The 16,243-nt window shown below is 49.0% G+C and overlaps 1 protein-coding gene across 2 annotated transcripts in view; it reads left to right on the forward strand.

The window, feature by feature from the left end:
• The window catches only part of TBL1X (transducin (beta)-like 1X-linked), a 209,153-nt gene that overhangs the window by 161,403 nt on the left and 31,507 nt on the right, over window positions 1–16,243 (forward strand). For both annotated transcript variants that reach the window (XM_012656827.1, XM_012656828.1), the window contains one exon: window positions 481–588. In XM_012656827.1, the coding sequence (XP_012512281.1) occupies window positions 531–588 (58 nt within the window). In that variant the 5' untranslated portion in view covers window positions 481–530. The remainder of the gene's footprint in view (window positions 1–480; window positions 589–16,243) is intronic.

A 16,243-nucleotide genomic window follows, 5' to 3' on the forward strand; every position in this document is an offset into this window, starting at 1 on the left:
GTTACTACTTTTCCCAGGGGTGTGGACAGGACTGAACACGACTCATTCTCCTCCGTCTCTCTGCAGAAGTGCTTCCCGTCTAAGCGCCAGGGTTCCGTTCATGCCGGTTCTCAAGCGCGCTGTGGGTCCCACCACGCACACGGTCTTTACGCAATAAAGAACCAGTCGTTGTTTTCATGCCCTGTTGCCCTGAATTTGGCTTCATTGATGTGGTTTATACCTTACTCTACCCCAACCCTATAAAATAAGCCAACTTTTCTATTTTTGGAAAATATTTCGCCTGGGTACATTTTTATATATATAATTAAGAAATGCTTATATAATCACAGAGTCATAAAACAGAACACAAATCAGATGTTAATTACCGTCATGTGTATAACAGGATGGGTATTATTTTCTTCAGTCATCTCAAAAAGGACGCAGCAAAAAAAAAAAAAATTACAGCATTTCAAACCCTCTCTTTCTGTTTTTTTCTAACAGAGGGTGGCTCCCGCTTCGTAAAGACCTCATCGCCGCAAGGTGAGGCTAAGATGAGCATAACCAGTGACGAGGTGAACTTTCTGGTGTATCGGTATCTCCAGGAGTCAGGTAAGGGGCTTGGTTTTCTGTCTTAAGAAATTCATCTTCAACATACTGTGAGCAGAAGGATCGGCCGTTGATGGAAAGTCAGGCCATGGAGCAGAAAGCGCTAAGGGCTTTCTTAGTAAAAGCGTTAAAGGGCAGTAGAGAGGGTACTGGGGCCATCCCGTCTCCGGGGCGGAATGAGGGATTGTGTCCTTTCTCCCCTCAACACTTCCGTTCCCACGAAATCAGACTGAAATTAACATCAAGAGCTGGCGTGGTGGAAATGGGCGTGCACAATTCGGTGCTCTTGTCCTCCCCCATGGCGAGGGCGTTTATGGGCATTTGAACCTCGTGAATTTTGCAGTAGAGGTTTATTCAGCTTCCAAATTGCCTACCCAGCAAATGGGCCCTAGGCAATGTTCTCAAACTTAAAGAATCGTTCTGGTTTCTTACGATATTTTAGATCATGCCCAAGACATTACTTTGTGGTAAGTAATCAAAAGGCCAAACACACGTGTTCCTGCTGACAAAGTGGACCTTGTGCTTAGCAGCCGCCACCCTCCAGGAACAAGGACAGGGTGGAAGGAAGCCGCAGAGCTGGAGGCCGGGGTCAGTCCTGGCTTCGTCACAGACCAGCGGGATTCCTCTGACGAGTCATTGGAGCTCTAAAGTGAAAATGATTTTTAACTTTTAAAACTTAGAAATATTTAGTTGAAGACCTGCAAAAATGGCATTAATGGGAAAAACATCCTGGCACCCACATACCCATTCAACTTAAGGAGCAAACTGTTTCTCAGTGGGGACCTGTGTCTGCTTCCCTGGTGGCACGTGCAGACCCTCTCCCCACCCCACGCCGTGGCAACCACGGCTTTGCTGGCCTCTTGGAATAAACACAGAAATCTCCACCCCTCCCCAGAAAGATTGGCTTCCTGAGTTCATGTTTGTTTATAAAGCTTTTGTAACCAGGCAGCAGGGAGGGAGCGTTGGGACACAACAATGTATAGACAGTCACAAATGTCCATTTTGTGCAACATCTCGCCAGCTCCTTTCCATAATTTGTCAGCGTCGTGGAACTAACATCCCATGGGCAGAGTTGGCATTGAGAGAGAGACCATTGCATTGTCTTCAAGTTGTTGTGTGTTTTCGGGGATACCCCAGAAGAATGTGTTCAAGGAAGAAGAGAGTAAAGAAAGGCCTCAAGTGAAAGTCTTCATTCTGGGGTGGTTTTCCATGTTTATGTCAAACCCTAACATTTTGGTTAGGCCGCCATTTTATGGAGCCTCCAGATCCAGAGAGACCTTCTCCTCAGCCTGTGCCTGGCTCCCTTCTGTCTTAAAAAAAAGAAGACGACGTTTCCCCGATCATGCTTCCTCCTACCCGTACTCTCGCTCCTTATGCACCAGCAAACTGAATGCAAACAAGTTCCGCCTCCCTGGAAACAATTCTTTCCTCAACTCCTCCCCGCCTGGCTTTCTCCACCAGAAGGAAGTCCCCAGTAAATTCTGGGTGGCAGATTGGATGCTCGTGCTTCAGCCATCGCTGCTGCGTGCCTCGTCCTCCCTTCGTGCCTGTGTGGGGCGGGAGGTGGGTGTGGGAGGCCTGTGCGTCTCTCCATCCCCTCCACTGCCCCGTCTTCCTCCCAATCCTGGTGTCCCAAGGTGGCACTTAGGATGCTTTAGGCTGCAAGGAAGAGAATGCCTCAGTGGAACCCTGGCGGCCTGAGGTGGCAGGAAGGCAGGGTGGGAGACAGCATGTCCTGGCGGTGTTATGAGGGTCTCAGACACATCTCTTCAGACTCAGGAAGGAAACTCGAAAATGGACATGTCTTGTTCTTCCACCTCCCAGCAGACGGAAGTCAGGTCATCTGGCTCTTACTAAGCCATATATTTCCGACGCTGTATAGAAGAGTAGATTTTCGTCGTTGGCCTTGTTCGCTGTCCAAAGCAAGGGCCTTGCCCATCAAGGGCACTCAATAGATGGTATTGATTTGAGATGTCTCAAAGCAGCAGATTTGTGGCAGTCTAAAAGATGAAAATGGTTAGGAAGCAAGACTTTTGATTAAGCAGTGGGAAGTAGTGTTCCATCTGAAGGCTGTTTGGGCAGATTGCTTATCCATTCTCTAGCTGAGGAACATTTGGGTTGTTTCTGGGTTTTGGTGATTCCAACTTAAAGCTACCGGAAACATTTGCATACAGGATTTTTGTGTTAAGGTAGACTTTCATTTCTCTTGGGTAAATATCTGGGAGCAGGAAGCCACTGCATTCCTTCGATCTAAGGCTGCAGCAAGGTGCTTTGTAAGCATCAGTGGTTTTGTAGATTTGAGTTGCAAAGCTACACTGAGCCTGTCGCGCCAGGCATATTGGAAAGTAGATAAAAGGACCTTAGCCGCAGCATCTGTATCTGCAGGATATTCGCGAAGTTTGACGCTTCCTCATGGGGTCTGTAGTTAGCCTTCGTGAACCTGTCTGGGGTCACGGTTTCCGCAGCCAGCCGTGAATGTAGCCCAGGTCCACTGAGTGACAGAGCTTCCTCGTTTGGGTACCTTCTGCTCCTTTAGCTGTGCCCTTGGTCCATCTTTCTGCATAAAAATAGAAAACTCTGCAGCCTGGTCGGCCCTCTGGTGGGTAAGGCCACGTGTCTGAGCAGGACAGAGGCCCTTTCATTTAGACTTCAGGATAACGGGATTCCCGCAGGTCGGGCCCTGTGGCAGACACAGAAGCTTTCTGTGCATTTGCTCACAGACACAGGGCGTCAAAGTCATCGAAACCCAATGGAGCACTTCCCCACTTCCAGCGTCGTGACTTACGTCAGCACACCTCCAGGAACAGGCAGGCAAGTAATAACAACCACTTGATAATGACAGTGGTGGTGACGATACCAAAGAAAAAGAAACACAAGTGAGAAATTGAGTTGCGCTAGTGTTTTGCCCGGTGCAGGGACATTACCAGGTTCTGTGTCCCTGGCTGCTGTGATTTTAAACATTTTAGCTGCTAACAGGAGCTTGTCATTATGACAGACGGTAAAAATTCATGTGTTGTGTATGCTAACATGCCAGCCTGATGAACTTCGTTCTTCATCGTGAAGATTTAAAGACCCTCAAGTGTGATTGAAAACTCCGTATTCACGGCACTTACTTTCTGGTTTGTCCTGATTTGCAGCTAAAAGCCCAATTTATTATACACATTTATTGCTTCCATTAACATCACACACTGGTTATTCAGAGCCTCACAGGTGCTTATCAAACGTGAACGTCTACTAGGCCGGTGCCATTTTCCCAAAGTGCCAGTTTCTACACACATGTGACGATCTAGGTAGAATTAGGCATGTCTCTTTATTTACATAATGTATGTATACGTGGTATTGTATGTTATATATCATCCTTGCTCCAAAGGGGGACAGCTGATGCGGTCTGAATGTTTGTGTGTCCCCCCCAAATTCGTTTGTTGGAACCCTCACCCTGCACGTGATGGTGTTGGAAGGGGACGAGGTCATGACCGTGCCGCCTCAGGAATGGCATCAGTGTCCTTAGAAAAGAGGCCCCAGAGAGACCTCTTACCCTTCCACCACGGGAGGACACGGCGAGAAGGCGCCATCTGTGAGCCATCTGTGAGCCAGGAAGCAAATCTCACCAGACACTAAACGTGCCAGTGCCTCGAGCTCAGACTTCCAGCCCCCGGAAGTGCGAGGAACAAACGTCTGTTGTTTAGAAGCCACCCGGGCTGTGGTCATTTGTTACAGTAGCCCAGACAGACAAAGATAATAGTGAGATATCATGTCCACATGCCCGGACTTTCGAGCTTGTGAGTGTAACTTAAGCGACACTGTCATGCGTTTTATGAATTTCTATGCCAAGAAAAACGTGACCAAGAAAGACTCCTCCACCGGCTGGTTCACTTTGCCGCCGGCCAGTGCCGCTAGTGCCGGCTCCGCAGGCGCCCTAGCAAAAGAGGAAGGGTAAGACTTTGGTGGCCTTTTCTTTCCGTGGCTGAGCCCAGGCACAGAGCTAAAGGGTTGTTCCACGCTCTGAGCACACAGCGAGGTTTTCTTTTCCCGAGAGATTACCTAGCAGGTCACCTAGCTAGTTCACAGTGGGTGAAGTGGCGAGGGTCCTTGTTGGGGTGGGGACAGGGCTAAGTGGGAAGGCTCCCTGATTTCCAAGGGGCCACCGTTGCCCTCTAGCCCCTTCCACAGAAACATTAGATGGTGAGGGTGACACGGTCCCCTCTGACACAGCCACAGGTGACTTGGGGCCTGTGTAGAGGGACGAGTCAGAGCTCATGCTCTGTAAAATGGAGTGCTATTTAAGTCCAGCTAGTCTGGGTGCAAGAAGGGTTCCTGGGAGCTTCCGCCCTTCGTGCGCAGTGGGCTCTGAGCAGGGGCTGTCAAGTCACGCGGGACAGTGCCATAGCTACCCTCGCCTCCTGCCGGCCTCGAGCTAGTCGTGCTGGAGTTTCTGCCTGGCCAGAGACCTGGCCTCATCCCTTCACGTCGTGGAGCTGTTGTGTCGGGAGGGCGGTTGTAGAGCACCAAACGGAAAGACATGCTCCCGCCTCCCAAGGTCGACCTCACTCTTCAGGGAGCAGTACCGTGTCTTTTAACAAAATCTCGGGAAGCAACCCAGATGTCTGTCGACGGGTGAACAGATAAACAAAATGTGGTCTACCCATACGGTAGAATGTTACTCAGTCTTAACAAGGAAGGAAATTCTGACACAAGCCACACCATAGATAAACCTCGAAGACATTATGCCAAGTGAAATAAGCCAGTCCATTTATAAGAAGTACATAGAAGCGGGGTGCGGCGGCTCACACCTGTAATCCTAGCACTCTGGGAGGCCAAGGTGGGAGGATTGCTTGAGCTCAGGAGTTTAAGGTGGCTGTGAGCTCTGTCTTTAAAAAACAGAGAAAGAGCCATTAAAAAAATAAAAAATAAAATAAAAGCAGTATGTAGAGGAGTCGCATCGCTAGAGACAGACTGGAGTGGTGGCTGCCAGGGGCTGGGGGAGGAAGGGATGGGGAGTTGCTGTTTAATGGGGACAGAGCTTCAGTTTCGCAAGATGAATAAAGTTCTGGAGGTGGATCGTGGTGATGGTCGCACAACAGCGTGATTGTACTTAATGCCACTGAACTGTGCGCTAAAAATGGTGAGGGTGCTAACTTTACGTTATGAACGTTTCACCACCACATTATTATAGCTGAGAAGGTTGGTATGTAGATTGTGCCAGAGTTTGGAAAGTTAGTCGCAAAAGGAAGAGAAGGAATCACTTGAATCCCACAGTGTCACATTATTACATGATAAGGAGTTTTCCATAGACCTGTTCAGCGTTTGAGGCAAGTCCTTGGCACCTACTGTGTCCTTTATGTGTTTGATGAAAACTGGTTATTTAAAAAAAAAAAAATCCACTTTGTCCATAATAGCAGCATTCTGCAAACATTGCCAGTGTCCTTCAGTGGGCGATCGATTAAACAAAGGGTGGTGTGTCCACACCGTGGAGCACTGCTCAGCAGCGAGGAGGAACATGCTATCGACAGCCGCAGCCAGCTGGGTGCGCCCCCCCCCCCAGAAGAGTGCTGGGTAGAACAAGCCCCCGTCCAAAGATCACATGCTGTATGTTTCTGTTTATAGAGCCATCCTAATATGTCAGAACTATAGAGATGCAGACCGCCAGGTCAGTGGCTGCAGGGCTTAGGAGTAGGGAGGGAGCTGCCTACGAAGGGTGGGTTTGGGGGAGCTCTGTTGTGCTGACGGAAGAGCACGGTACCTTCACTGCGGACGCGGCTCCACGCATCGACCCGTAGGATGGAACCGTAGATTATACACACACACACAGCAGTGTGTGCGGGCTGAACACCCAGTAAGGCTTGTATTCTAGCGAATGGCCCCGTCCGTCCTGGTGCCGACTTCTGGTTTCAATGCTGTACCACAGCAACATAAGATAACACCATTGGAGAGGGCAGGATGAGGGGTACCAGGACTTTCCTAGTTTTGCAACTTCCCCTGAGTCCATAATAATTGCAAAATTATTCCTTTTTAAAAGACAAAACTGAAAACATAATTTTACGCTTCCATTGTCTGCAGAGCTTTGTGTGTGAGAGAGAAAAAGATGGTGGTCACTAACGCAAAGGCGGCTGCGACATTTTAATTACAATTTGCAGGTCGTTAGCCACATTGCAGGCCTACGTTTGCACGGAGGTGTTCTTGTCTGTGATGGATTCAAGTAACAGCCCTATTAAAATACTGAGAAACGGATGGCCGCACAAACCTTCTGAGGCTTTTGGAAAGAGAAGAATAATGAAATATCAGCGGCTGCTGTGTGGATGTGGCTTGAGCGCTGTGTCCTCGGAATCCGGCAGACTCTGCCGTGCCCGCCTGCCTGGCTGCCCCTTGGTCGTGATCGCAAGAAGCCGTCTGTGCTCGGGTGGAGATCGGGGTCTCTGGGTGGGCTGTGTGTATACTGGGGGTAACGTCTGTGTGTGGCTTCTGTCCTACCCCCTTACCCCAGTGAGTCTTAGCATGTTTTTGCAGTGTCCCGTGTGACCTTGGCTTGGAGGGCTCTGTTACATAGATGTGTTCAGCCTGAGAGAAGTGGCCGGACTCGAGGGTCTTGGCCTCTGGGGATGCCGAGAGTGGCTACACGTTGCATCCGCTAAAGGTTTTCGGCCCATGCGTTAAGATCGGCGTTGCTCAAGCTGGCACTGTGGATGTTTGAGGCTGGCTCGTTGCTTGCCTTGCGGGGACTGTCCCGGGCACTGTGGCATGTTCAGCAGCTGCCCTGGCGCCTGCCCACTCCGCCCCTCCATTGGGACCACCAAGTGTCTTTGGACATTGTCAGACATCCCCTGGTGGGTACAATCCCCACCCGTTAAGAACGACCGATTTAAATCCTTTAGTTGTGGGATTTTTTTTTTTCTTCTAACTAGTTTTTACTGGTCAGTGGAATTTTAATGAGATTCTTCTTTCTCCGCCCTTGCTCTTATCTTCTCCTGGGGCTGCATTCTGACTTCTGCACCTGCAGTACGTGACTAGACTTTCACAGTGAGCAAAACCCAGTCCTCCTCTTTATTAAATTTTTTCCAGGGTATTTTTCCCCTTGAGGAAGGGGAAAATCTGCCAGAAGCATCCTCTGGCAGATAATAAAATAATTAGGAGTAGCAGGCTTTCTATGTGGGGCTTTTTTTTTTTTTTTCACTTAGCGAGTAGGTTAGGTAACCAGGAAAAGGGTGTCACTCCGAATATTGGTGAAGAATTGCACCTACAAAATGATTAAGTGGCTTTGCTCACTGTAACCCCAGCAGCTGACAAATTGCCCCGTGGGCCCCGCTGTGTTTCCTGGGCTGTGCAGTGCTGTCTCACGTAAGACACGTTGCCATGGATTCAGGAAATCATCCCAATGGTTAAACTATCTTAATTTAAACAAAAGTTCAGGGCTTATTGTTCAGCTCAGTCTCTAAAAATATTTCTTGACTGCAGTGGCTCTTTTCCATTGCTAATGTGCGTCCCTGTTTAAAAAAAGAATCTTTATGAAACAGCAAAGGCAAGCAGTTCTTTGAGGTGACGGCAGTCTTTGCTTTAGAAATAATAAAGGAAACCGTTAGTTTCACCAAATAATAAATAAGGAAGACCTGAATAAAACGTCCACATTACTGGAGGCTGAGAGTACCGTGGAAACCGTGTAAAGCAGTAACAGCTCGTGCCCTGAGGGGCTCCTGCTAGGTGTGAGCAGTGCCCTGTGGTGGTGTTGCCAGGGTCCGAGACCACCCTCAGGATGGGTGATCTGCTGGGAGGACTCACAGGACTCAGTAGCTGTCACACTCATGTTTTGTTGCGGTGAGAGGATGCAGATTAAACTCACCAAAGGGAAAAGGTGTGGGGCACGAAGTCCAGGAGAAACCGGGCACAACCTCACAGGTGTCCCCTCCCAGTGCCAGTTACACGGAGGCACTTAATTCTCCCAGCACCAGTGTGTGGTGGCGCGCGTGAAGTGTGGCCAACCGGGGGAGGTCACGTGAGCCTTGGTGTCCAGGGTTTTTATCGGGGTCAGTCTCGTGGGCGTGCAGCACATGCTGAGGGGTCAGAGGGAAACTAGCAGAGCAGGTGACAGTCCAAACTGCTGTTGTCCCAGTCCTCGTTTAAATCTGGGCTGTGGTGGTTTATCTGTTGTTTGTGCATTTGTGTGTATGTTAAATGCCAGTATTTTAAAATAACTTTAAAAACTGCGTGTGTGTGTGTGTACGCGCATGTGCGTGTGTGCGCGTGCGTGCTGGGGGGTAAGTAGCTGGAGAATGTGATACCCATGCCTTTCATACAGGAAAAAAATGGAACACCGCCCTAGCGAGCTGTGTGGCATCAATAATTTATACGCCTCCACCAAGTGCATCCATCCTTCCTTTGCAGAATGCAGTGTTGGGGCGGGGGTGCAGATCCCCCACTGATGTGGGAGGTTCTGCAGGAGCCTGTATCAGATGCTAATTGTTCAATTACAAGCCCTCTTGTAATGGTGCTAGCTGCAAACGAACGCTTTGTGTGAAAAGACTGTTTTCCTAAACTGTTCTCTTGCTTTGATTATAGCCACTTACAGTAGCAAAATGCAAGAATCCAGAAGTTGCTATTTCATGTATTCCAGATGTTCATATCCATGCAACGACCCTGGTTCCCATGGAATCTCGTTTGTCTGATGTTTTCTAAATCTGTATGTTTGTGAAAGCTAAGATTCTGCCCCCTTTTCCTCCCCATCCCTTTTAACCAATTCTTTTAAATTTGTCAGAGTAGAGAAAGCCCCATTTCCACTAAGCTCATAAAAGAAGAATTTTTTTAAGTATAAGTAGCTGAAGTTATAAATTGAGACTTGCCATTCTTGTGCTCATTAATTTGTTACAAGGGGAAAAAGCAATTAGAATGAAAATCAGTTGAGTGCTTATAAATTGCAGTTGTCTGAATATGTGTCTTGTTCAATGTAGGCAAAAGTTTTCCATTGGCATAAACACTAAAAAAAAAGGTGGGGGGTAGATTCTGTTGAAGATGTATTTAAGGCTTAAATTGTCACTTGCCACTTTAAAAATCGGTGATGATGTGGAAAGTCTGAGACAGTTCAACTTCCCTGTTGTATGTAAGATGTAACAGCCACTGACCAAGGTGCCCGTCTTCAAAGTTCATTCACCGTTACATTGAAGACCTGCCTGCTCTGACGTTCCAGTGCGACCTTAAAAGTGTGCGGCGTGGATATATTTTATTCCCTGCCACATTCCGTTCTGTGTCTTCCTTTCCAGACCGGACAGCAAGCACGTCGTCTGGACTGTCCGATACCGCACTGTCCCTTTTCCCTGCGTGTCTGCACATCACTGTGCTGCTGCCGGCCCTGCATTCACTTCTCCCCTCCACTGTGCCCAGGGCGCAGACCTTTACTGCCCTCCCACCCCTGTGTGTGGTCAGTGTGCTGCTCCCCCAAGCCTGGGGGCACCCCACAGCCTCCCCAGCGACCCCCAGGTCTGGGCGCACCCCACAGCCTCCCCAGCAACCCCCAGGTCTGGGCGCATCCCACAGCCTCCCCAGCGACCCCCAGGTCCCCACGGACCCCCAGGTCTGGGTGTCCACCGTCCTTCTCCCTGGTGATGTCCTCAGTGGTACTGGGACATCTTCTCGGGCACTCCTTAGTATGATCCCACACTTGCTGTCACCATTTCCCTGGCACTGTCCCTTTGCTCCAAAGAAGAGCTTCCTCTGGTCTACATCACTGTTTGTTTTAGTCTGTTCGAGCTGCTGTAACAAAATACCGTGCACCGGGTGGCTTATAAACAGCAGAGATTCGTTTCTCACGGTTCTGGAGGCTGGAAGTCCAAGATGAAGGCGTGGCAGAGTCTGTGTCTGGTGAGGATCTGTGTCCTGGTTCATAGACGGCGCCTTCTTACTGTGTCCTCCCGTGGTGGAAGCGGTGAGGGAGCTCCTTTGGTCCCTTTTATAAGGACATTGGTCCCACTCATGAGGGCTGTGCCCTCATGACGTCATCACCTCCCAAACGCCCCACCTCCAGATGCCGTCACCGTGGGGTGAGGGTTTCAGGTATGAATTTGGGAGGGGACACACACGTTCAGACCATGCACTGTTCGATATAAAAACCGCAGGACTGTGTTCACACGTATGTTTTTCACAGTGTCTTTCCCTCGTCTTCTCTCGCCTCACCCCACGCCTTGTCAGCCAGGCGTTCCCACCCTGGTCAGGGTTAGCTCCGACTTCATCGTGGCCACTTTGTTATGGTGACAGTAGCTTACGTTTACTGGGCACTTACTATGTGCCTCACATGGCTGTAAGTACTTGACAGGCAAAGCTGTTTATGCGTGCCAACCGCTAGGGGGTAGAAACAGCTCCATCCCTCATGTACAGATGAGACGCCCACGGTACTGAGAAGAGAGAAGGTCCCGAGTGCACAAGTCACACTGCTGGGAGGTCATAGGGCAGGATTGAGGACATTGTCCAGCAGGCTCCGGAATCTGCCTCATTTAGTCTTTCATCCATTTTAGTTGACAAATAAAAATTATACATACACACACTCGTATTTATTTATTTATCCTGTACTACGTGCAGCTTTGAAATGTAGTCGGCCCTCCGTATCTGTGGATCCCTCATCTGCAAAGCCAACCCACTGTGGATCAAAAATAATTGGTGGAAAAAAGCTAAAAATAACACAGCAACAATTGAAATAATACACATTTAAAGAACAATACAGTATAAAAACGATTTACATAGTATTTACATCATAGTAGGAATTGTAAGTAATCTAGAATGGTTTAAATTATGCAGGAGAATGTTCATGGGTTATTGGCAAATGCCACATCATTGTATACCAGGGACTTGAGCATCCGTGGATTTGGGTGTCTGCAGCGGTCCTGGAGCCAGTGCCCCCCTCCCCGGGTACCAGGGGAGAGCCGTATGTGCCCATTGGGGAACGGCTCATTAAAGCTCATTAGCATATGCGCTACCTCACATAGGCGTCCTTTTTTGTGGTGACAGTGAAACTCCACTCTCTTAGCCATTCTCAATAACGTCGTTGTTGACGATAGTTACAGGATGACTGGCATGTGCCCCCAGACCCCAACCCTGGCGACCACCATTCCACTCTCCACTCCGGGAGTTCAACGTGTTCACACTCCACATACCGGTGAGACCATGTGGAATTTGTCTTTCTGTGCCTGGCTTCTTTTCAAAGGCTGGACAGTATTCCGTCGTGTACACAGGGCACGTTTGTTGTCTGTCCGTCCGTCGGCGGACACTCACGGTGCCTGCACGCCGTGGCGGCCGTGAGCAGCGCTGCAGCGAACGTGGGCGTGCAGGCACCTCGCCACGCGCTGACGTCAGACCTGTGGGTGGACAGACCAGTGGCGGGGTGGCTGGGGCATAGGGGGGCTGTATTTCGAAGCTTTTGAGGCACTCCATAGTTTCCCTCGATGGCCTTCACATCCCCACCGACGGCGCGCAAGGGCTCCCTTTCCTCCACCTCCTGGCCAACTCTTATTTTTATTGTTTTGAAAATAGCTGTTCTAGTAGTAAGTGTGATGTGACATCTCCTTGTGGTTTTAATTTGTACGTCTCTGATGATTAGTGATGTTGAGCATTTTTTATGTGCTTGTTGGCAGAATCTTCCTCTTCTAAATGATTTTTCGGGATTCCGTTAATGTGGTGAAATCGTTGCTTTCTTTTCTGGCATCAAACCCTGCTTGCTGGAACAAACCCCACCTGGCCAGGACACTGTTCCCTTTTTATACCTTGCTGAGTTCAGTCTGTTAGTACTTTGCCTGGCGGTATCTTTGCATTTATCTTACCGAGAAAAACTGCCCTCTGATGTTCCTTTTTGAGTGTCCTTGTCAGGTTTGGGTCTTAGGCTTATGCTGGCCTCAGAAAACAAGTTGGGCGTTCAGAAATTGCTTTCCTAAGGACCGCTGGCCCCACCTGCTAGGCCTGGTCTCCACTAGATTGGGGGTAGGAGCCTTTCTATAAAGAACCAGATAGTAAATACTTTCGTCTCTGTCCCAAGTCTTCATGTCTATCTTCGCAGTGCAAAGTCAGCCATCGGAAATATGCAGACAAATGAGAGTAGCTGTGGTCCACTAAAGCTTTATTTACAAAACAGGCAAGGGGCCGATTTGTTTCACAGGCTGTATTCACCAGCCTCTGCCCAGGACTATTAATAGAATCCACGAGTGTCTTCCCCATCCAGGCCCCAGGGTGTGTGTGTCCTCTGCTTCCTTCCCCCTTTGAAAGCTCCTGCAGACCCCCACTGTCTAAACTTGTGTTTCCCAACCTTAGTTCTCTGCTCATCATCTGAATTTTCACCATATTTGCATACGTCTGGTGTATTTTGTTAGTAGTTATTATTTTTTCTTAAATTGAAGCAGCTACTTTTTCTTAAATATACCAGTGTTCATTAGTTTACTAGTTTTCTTTCATTGGGTTCTGTTTGCATAGCACACATTAAAGTAAAATAAGTATTAAATTTCAAACATTTGCTACCATGGTACTTCAGCTTCCTTTGAGTACTGTCAGAGCTATGAGTGCCACCAGAGAGTCCTTGCCGTCCAGAAATACAGCAGTTGTCATGATTTTTAATTCCACTGAGTGATGGCGCCGTCCTCGGTGCTAGGGTTGGAAGGACAGATGAGAAGTCTTTTTTTCCTCCCTGCCTAGGGAGGCTCACAGGAATTTGCAGAGTCATCTGTCACAGAGGCTGGTAAATGCAGTGTCAGAGTGTACGCCGAGTGTGTACAAAAAGGCCGGGAGCCCGGGAAAGGGCACACAGAGGAGGAGGCATCCGAGCTGCATCTCAGGCTAGAATTTTTCAGGAGAAGGAAGAAGAGCATTTCAAGGAAAATCTGGGGGCTGAGTTAAGGCCCTGTGGCGCAGCACAGCCCGGCCTGTTCAAGGAGAAGGAACCCGGGAGACATGGTGGCAGGGCGCAGGAAAAGGTGCTGGCAAACCCGGGTGGCAGCACATTGACACCAGCTGAGACGTTGAAGCCTGTGCCGGAGAAGCCATTGATGCCCTTTTGAGAGCTAACCCCGGAGGTGTTGTGAGTAAAGGCTGCCGTGTCTGCTCCATGGAGATCAACAACCAAACCGCAGCCATCAAGACCATTTGGCAACCTGGGAAGATGCTCACGGTGTGTTCTGTGAAAAAGAACAGCAGTACAGTATTCGGTGACCATGAAGATTATGTGCAAAAATTAATATGCACAGAGAAAAGGGACTGGAAGGAATTCCCCAACGTGAGAACAGGAGTTGCGTTGATTGTATAACGACGTGAGTTCTTTTCTCAATCTGCCAAATTGCTTTCTCTGTTATTTGCAAAGTCACACGGTAATTTTTGTGTGACAGCGATTTTTAGTGGTGCTATCCATTGTAAATCTTCGACTTGGCATTCATGCTGTTTTCCAGTTTCCAAATATCAAATGCAAAATTCATGAGAGTTTGAAACCTTTGGGCACCAGGCTGCGGTGCTGGAGGACACAGCCGTGTCTGAGCCTGGCAGTCCTGAGAGGCTGCCTGGAGGCAGGGGCTGAGGCCTGCCTCGGCTGTGGTGCTCTGTGAGCGCTACCAGGAAAGCGGCCTCCCTGCCGGGGCCTCCAGGGGTAGCGTCCTCACCGCAGGCCGGCGTTGGCCTGGGAGGAAGTGGCAACCTGGGTTTATAAGTGAGTAATGCTTTCCCCTCCTGGATGGTCCTGTGTTTAGAGGATGTTAAAATAGTGCTGGCGAGGGCGCCTGGTCTGCGCAAGTCAGCCCGAGCTGTGCTCAGCCGCCACCCTTGGGGTCCAGGCCAGATGTTCTAAGTGAAACTCTATTCTAACGAGATCCTTTTGGTGTTTCTTTTGGACACCATCCAAGGCCGTTCCATTTTACACTAAATGGAACGGCGGATGCGATTTCTGTCTTGTCTTTTCTGTTTACTGATTCTGTGTGCGCGTGCGTGTGCGCGCGTGTGTGTTTTCTCCGTTTGGTTTACTCCACTCGGCTCCTACTTCCTGTCCCTTGGCCTCTCTTCCGCTTTTATTTTCATCAGCATCCTCCCCTCCTCCCCCACCTCGAGTCTCCTCTACCCTGAGTGGATGGCGGGCAGCTTTCCAGGCAGCTGCAGCCCTGCTGGCGAGACCTTTCTGATCCAGGAAGTATTGACCAGGGAGAAGCTGAGCTGGCCCCACTATGAATAGGGATGTTAGAGAAACGTCAATATTCGCAGAAGCAAAGGGAAGTGCTACCTACCTGCCAACGAGCAGCCCACCGCTCGGGTTTCATTATGACTCCGTTGTAAAATCCCGCTCTTTAGCCCATTAGGTTGGACGGGCGTGTTAACCAGTGGCTGTTTGGCATCTGTTGATCACGGGGCCTGACCAGCAGCCCCGGCTGTTTGCCCCGTCACCAGGCAGCTTTTGCAGGCGCACCAATATCAAACCAGGAAGCTCCCAACCACAGACACTAATGTGCATGTTGTCACTTCCCGCCCAGCTAGGGATGTCCCCGCCTCCTTAAGCCCCCACCACCGGAGTCGTAAAGGCGCATCCCAGTTCACCCCTCTTCCTGTCTCGGCTTCTTGGGCCCAGTGTGTGATGAGGTTCCGTGGCCCTGTGTGGCATGGCGTGGCACACCCAGCGTTCACCCATCTCGCAGGAGCTGTGAGTGATAAATCCTTCTTTCAGTGGCATTAACCTGTTTGTGTGGTCACTCAGTCAGCCACCTCCATAAGTTAACATCCCTTGGGTTTGGTTGGGATAGGACAGTGAGGTAATTGCTTTTCTCTGCAAGGAATTTCAGAACTGAAAGGTACCTTGTAGATCATTGAATTCCACCTGTTCCTTGGTCTGAAAAGGAACTGAGGGAAGCTAATGAGGGCACAGGCCTTGGGGCACCTGGTGAAGTGTGCTCTTCCTGTAAGCGTAAAGAAATCATACCAAATTCTCCCATCGCCGCGTCAGACTTTGTGTGCTCTTTTATTTTTAATTTAGCTGTCTTTACGTGAGCATCTTCGAAAGATGCAATTTATCTGTTTGATTTTTGTAATGCAGAAAGCATTCCGCCTCACTGTCACAGTGTACGCCTAGTTTGCAACTTACTTTGCTGAAAAATGTAATACAAACGGTGTTACTGATTAAATGGCTTTCTTCCTCTTTTCAAAGGATGCCGTTTTTTTATCACTGAAGGTTTCTCAACACATTTTGGCAGTGTGTGGCGTGTGGATTCAGGAGTCAGGGGGCTGCTTGCTGGCTGTGTGCTCGCATCACTTAACCTCTGCGTGACTCAGTTTCCTCTTTTGCAGTATGGGTTTAACTGCACAAACTCGGAGGTGTCGCCAAGTCTCTGTGGGTCAGTTCATGAAAAGGGCTGATACACTGAGTAAGCACTCGGCATCATTAGTTTTATTTTAGTATTCTCGAATAATGTAATAGATTTTTATTCGGGTATATATTAATACGTATGGCTGAGAGCCCTTGGGAGTTTTGAGACAATCATTTGTATGGCAGTCATCTGCGCCTAAAAACTCAGTTTTATTTCTATCGTGCTGTTGTGCCTAAATCCTTAATTCTTGTTCTTTTCTTTTAAAGTCCTTTATTCTAAAAACATCGAGGGCTCTGTTTTACTCAGTTGCTTACTGCCCTTCGTGGACATCAGCGTCACCAGTTTCTCTTAGTCACCCATCATGG

This window comes from Propithecus coquereli, unplaced genomic scaffold, assembly GCF_000956105.1.
Source record: "Propithecus coquereli isolate 6110/MARCELLA unplaced genomic scaffold, Pcoq_1.0 Scaffold52, whole genome shotgun sequence".
Lineage (NCBI taxonomy): Eukaryota > Metazoa > Chordata > Mammalia > Primates > Indriidae > Propithecus > Propithecus coquereli.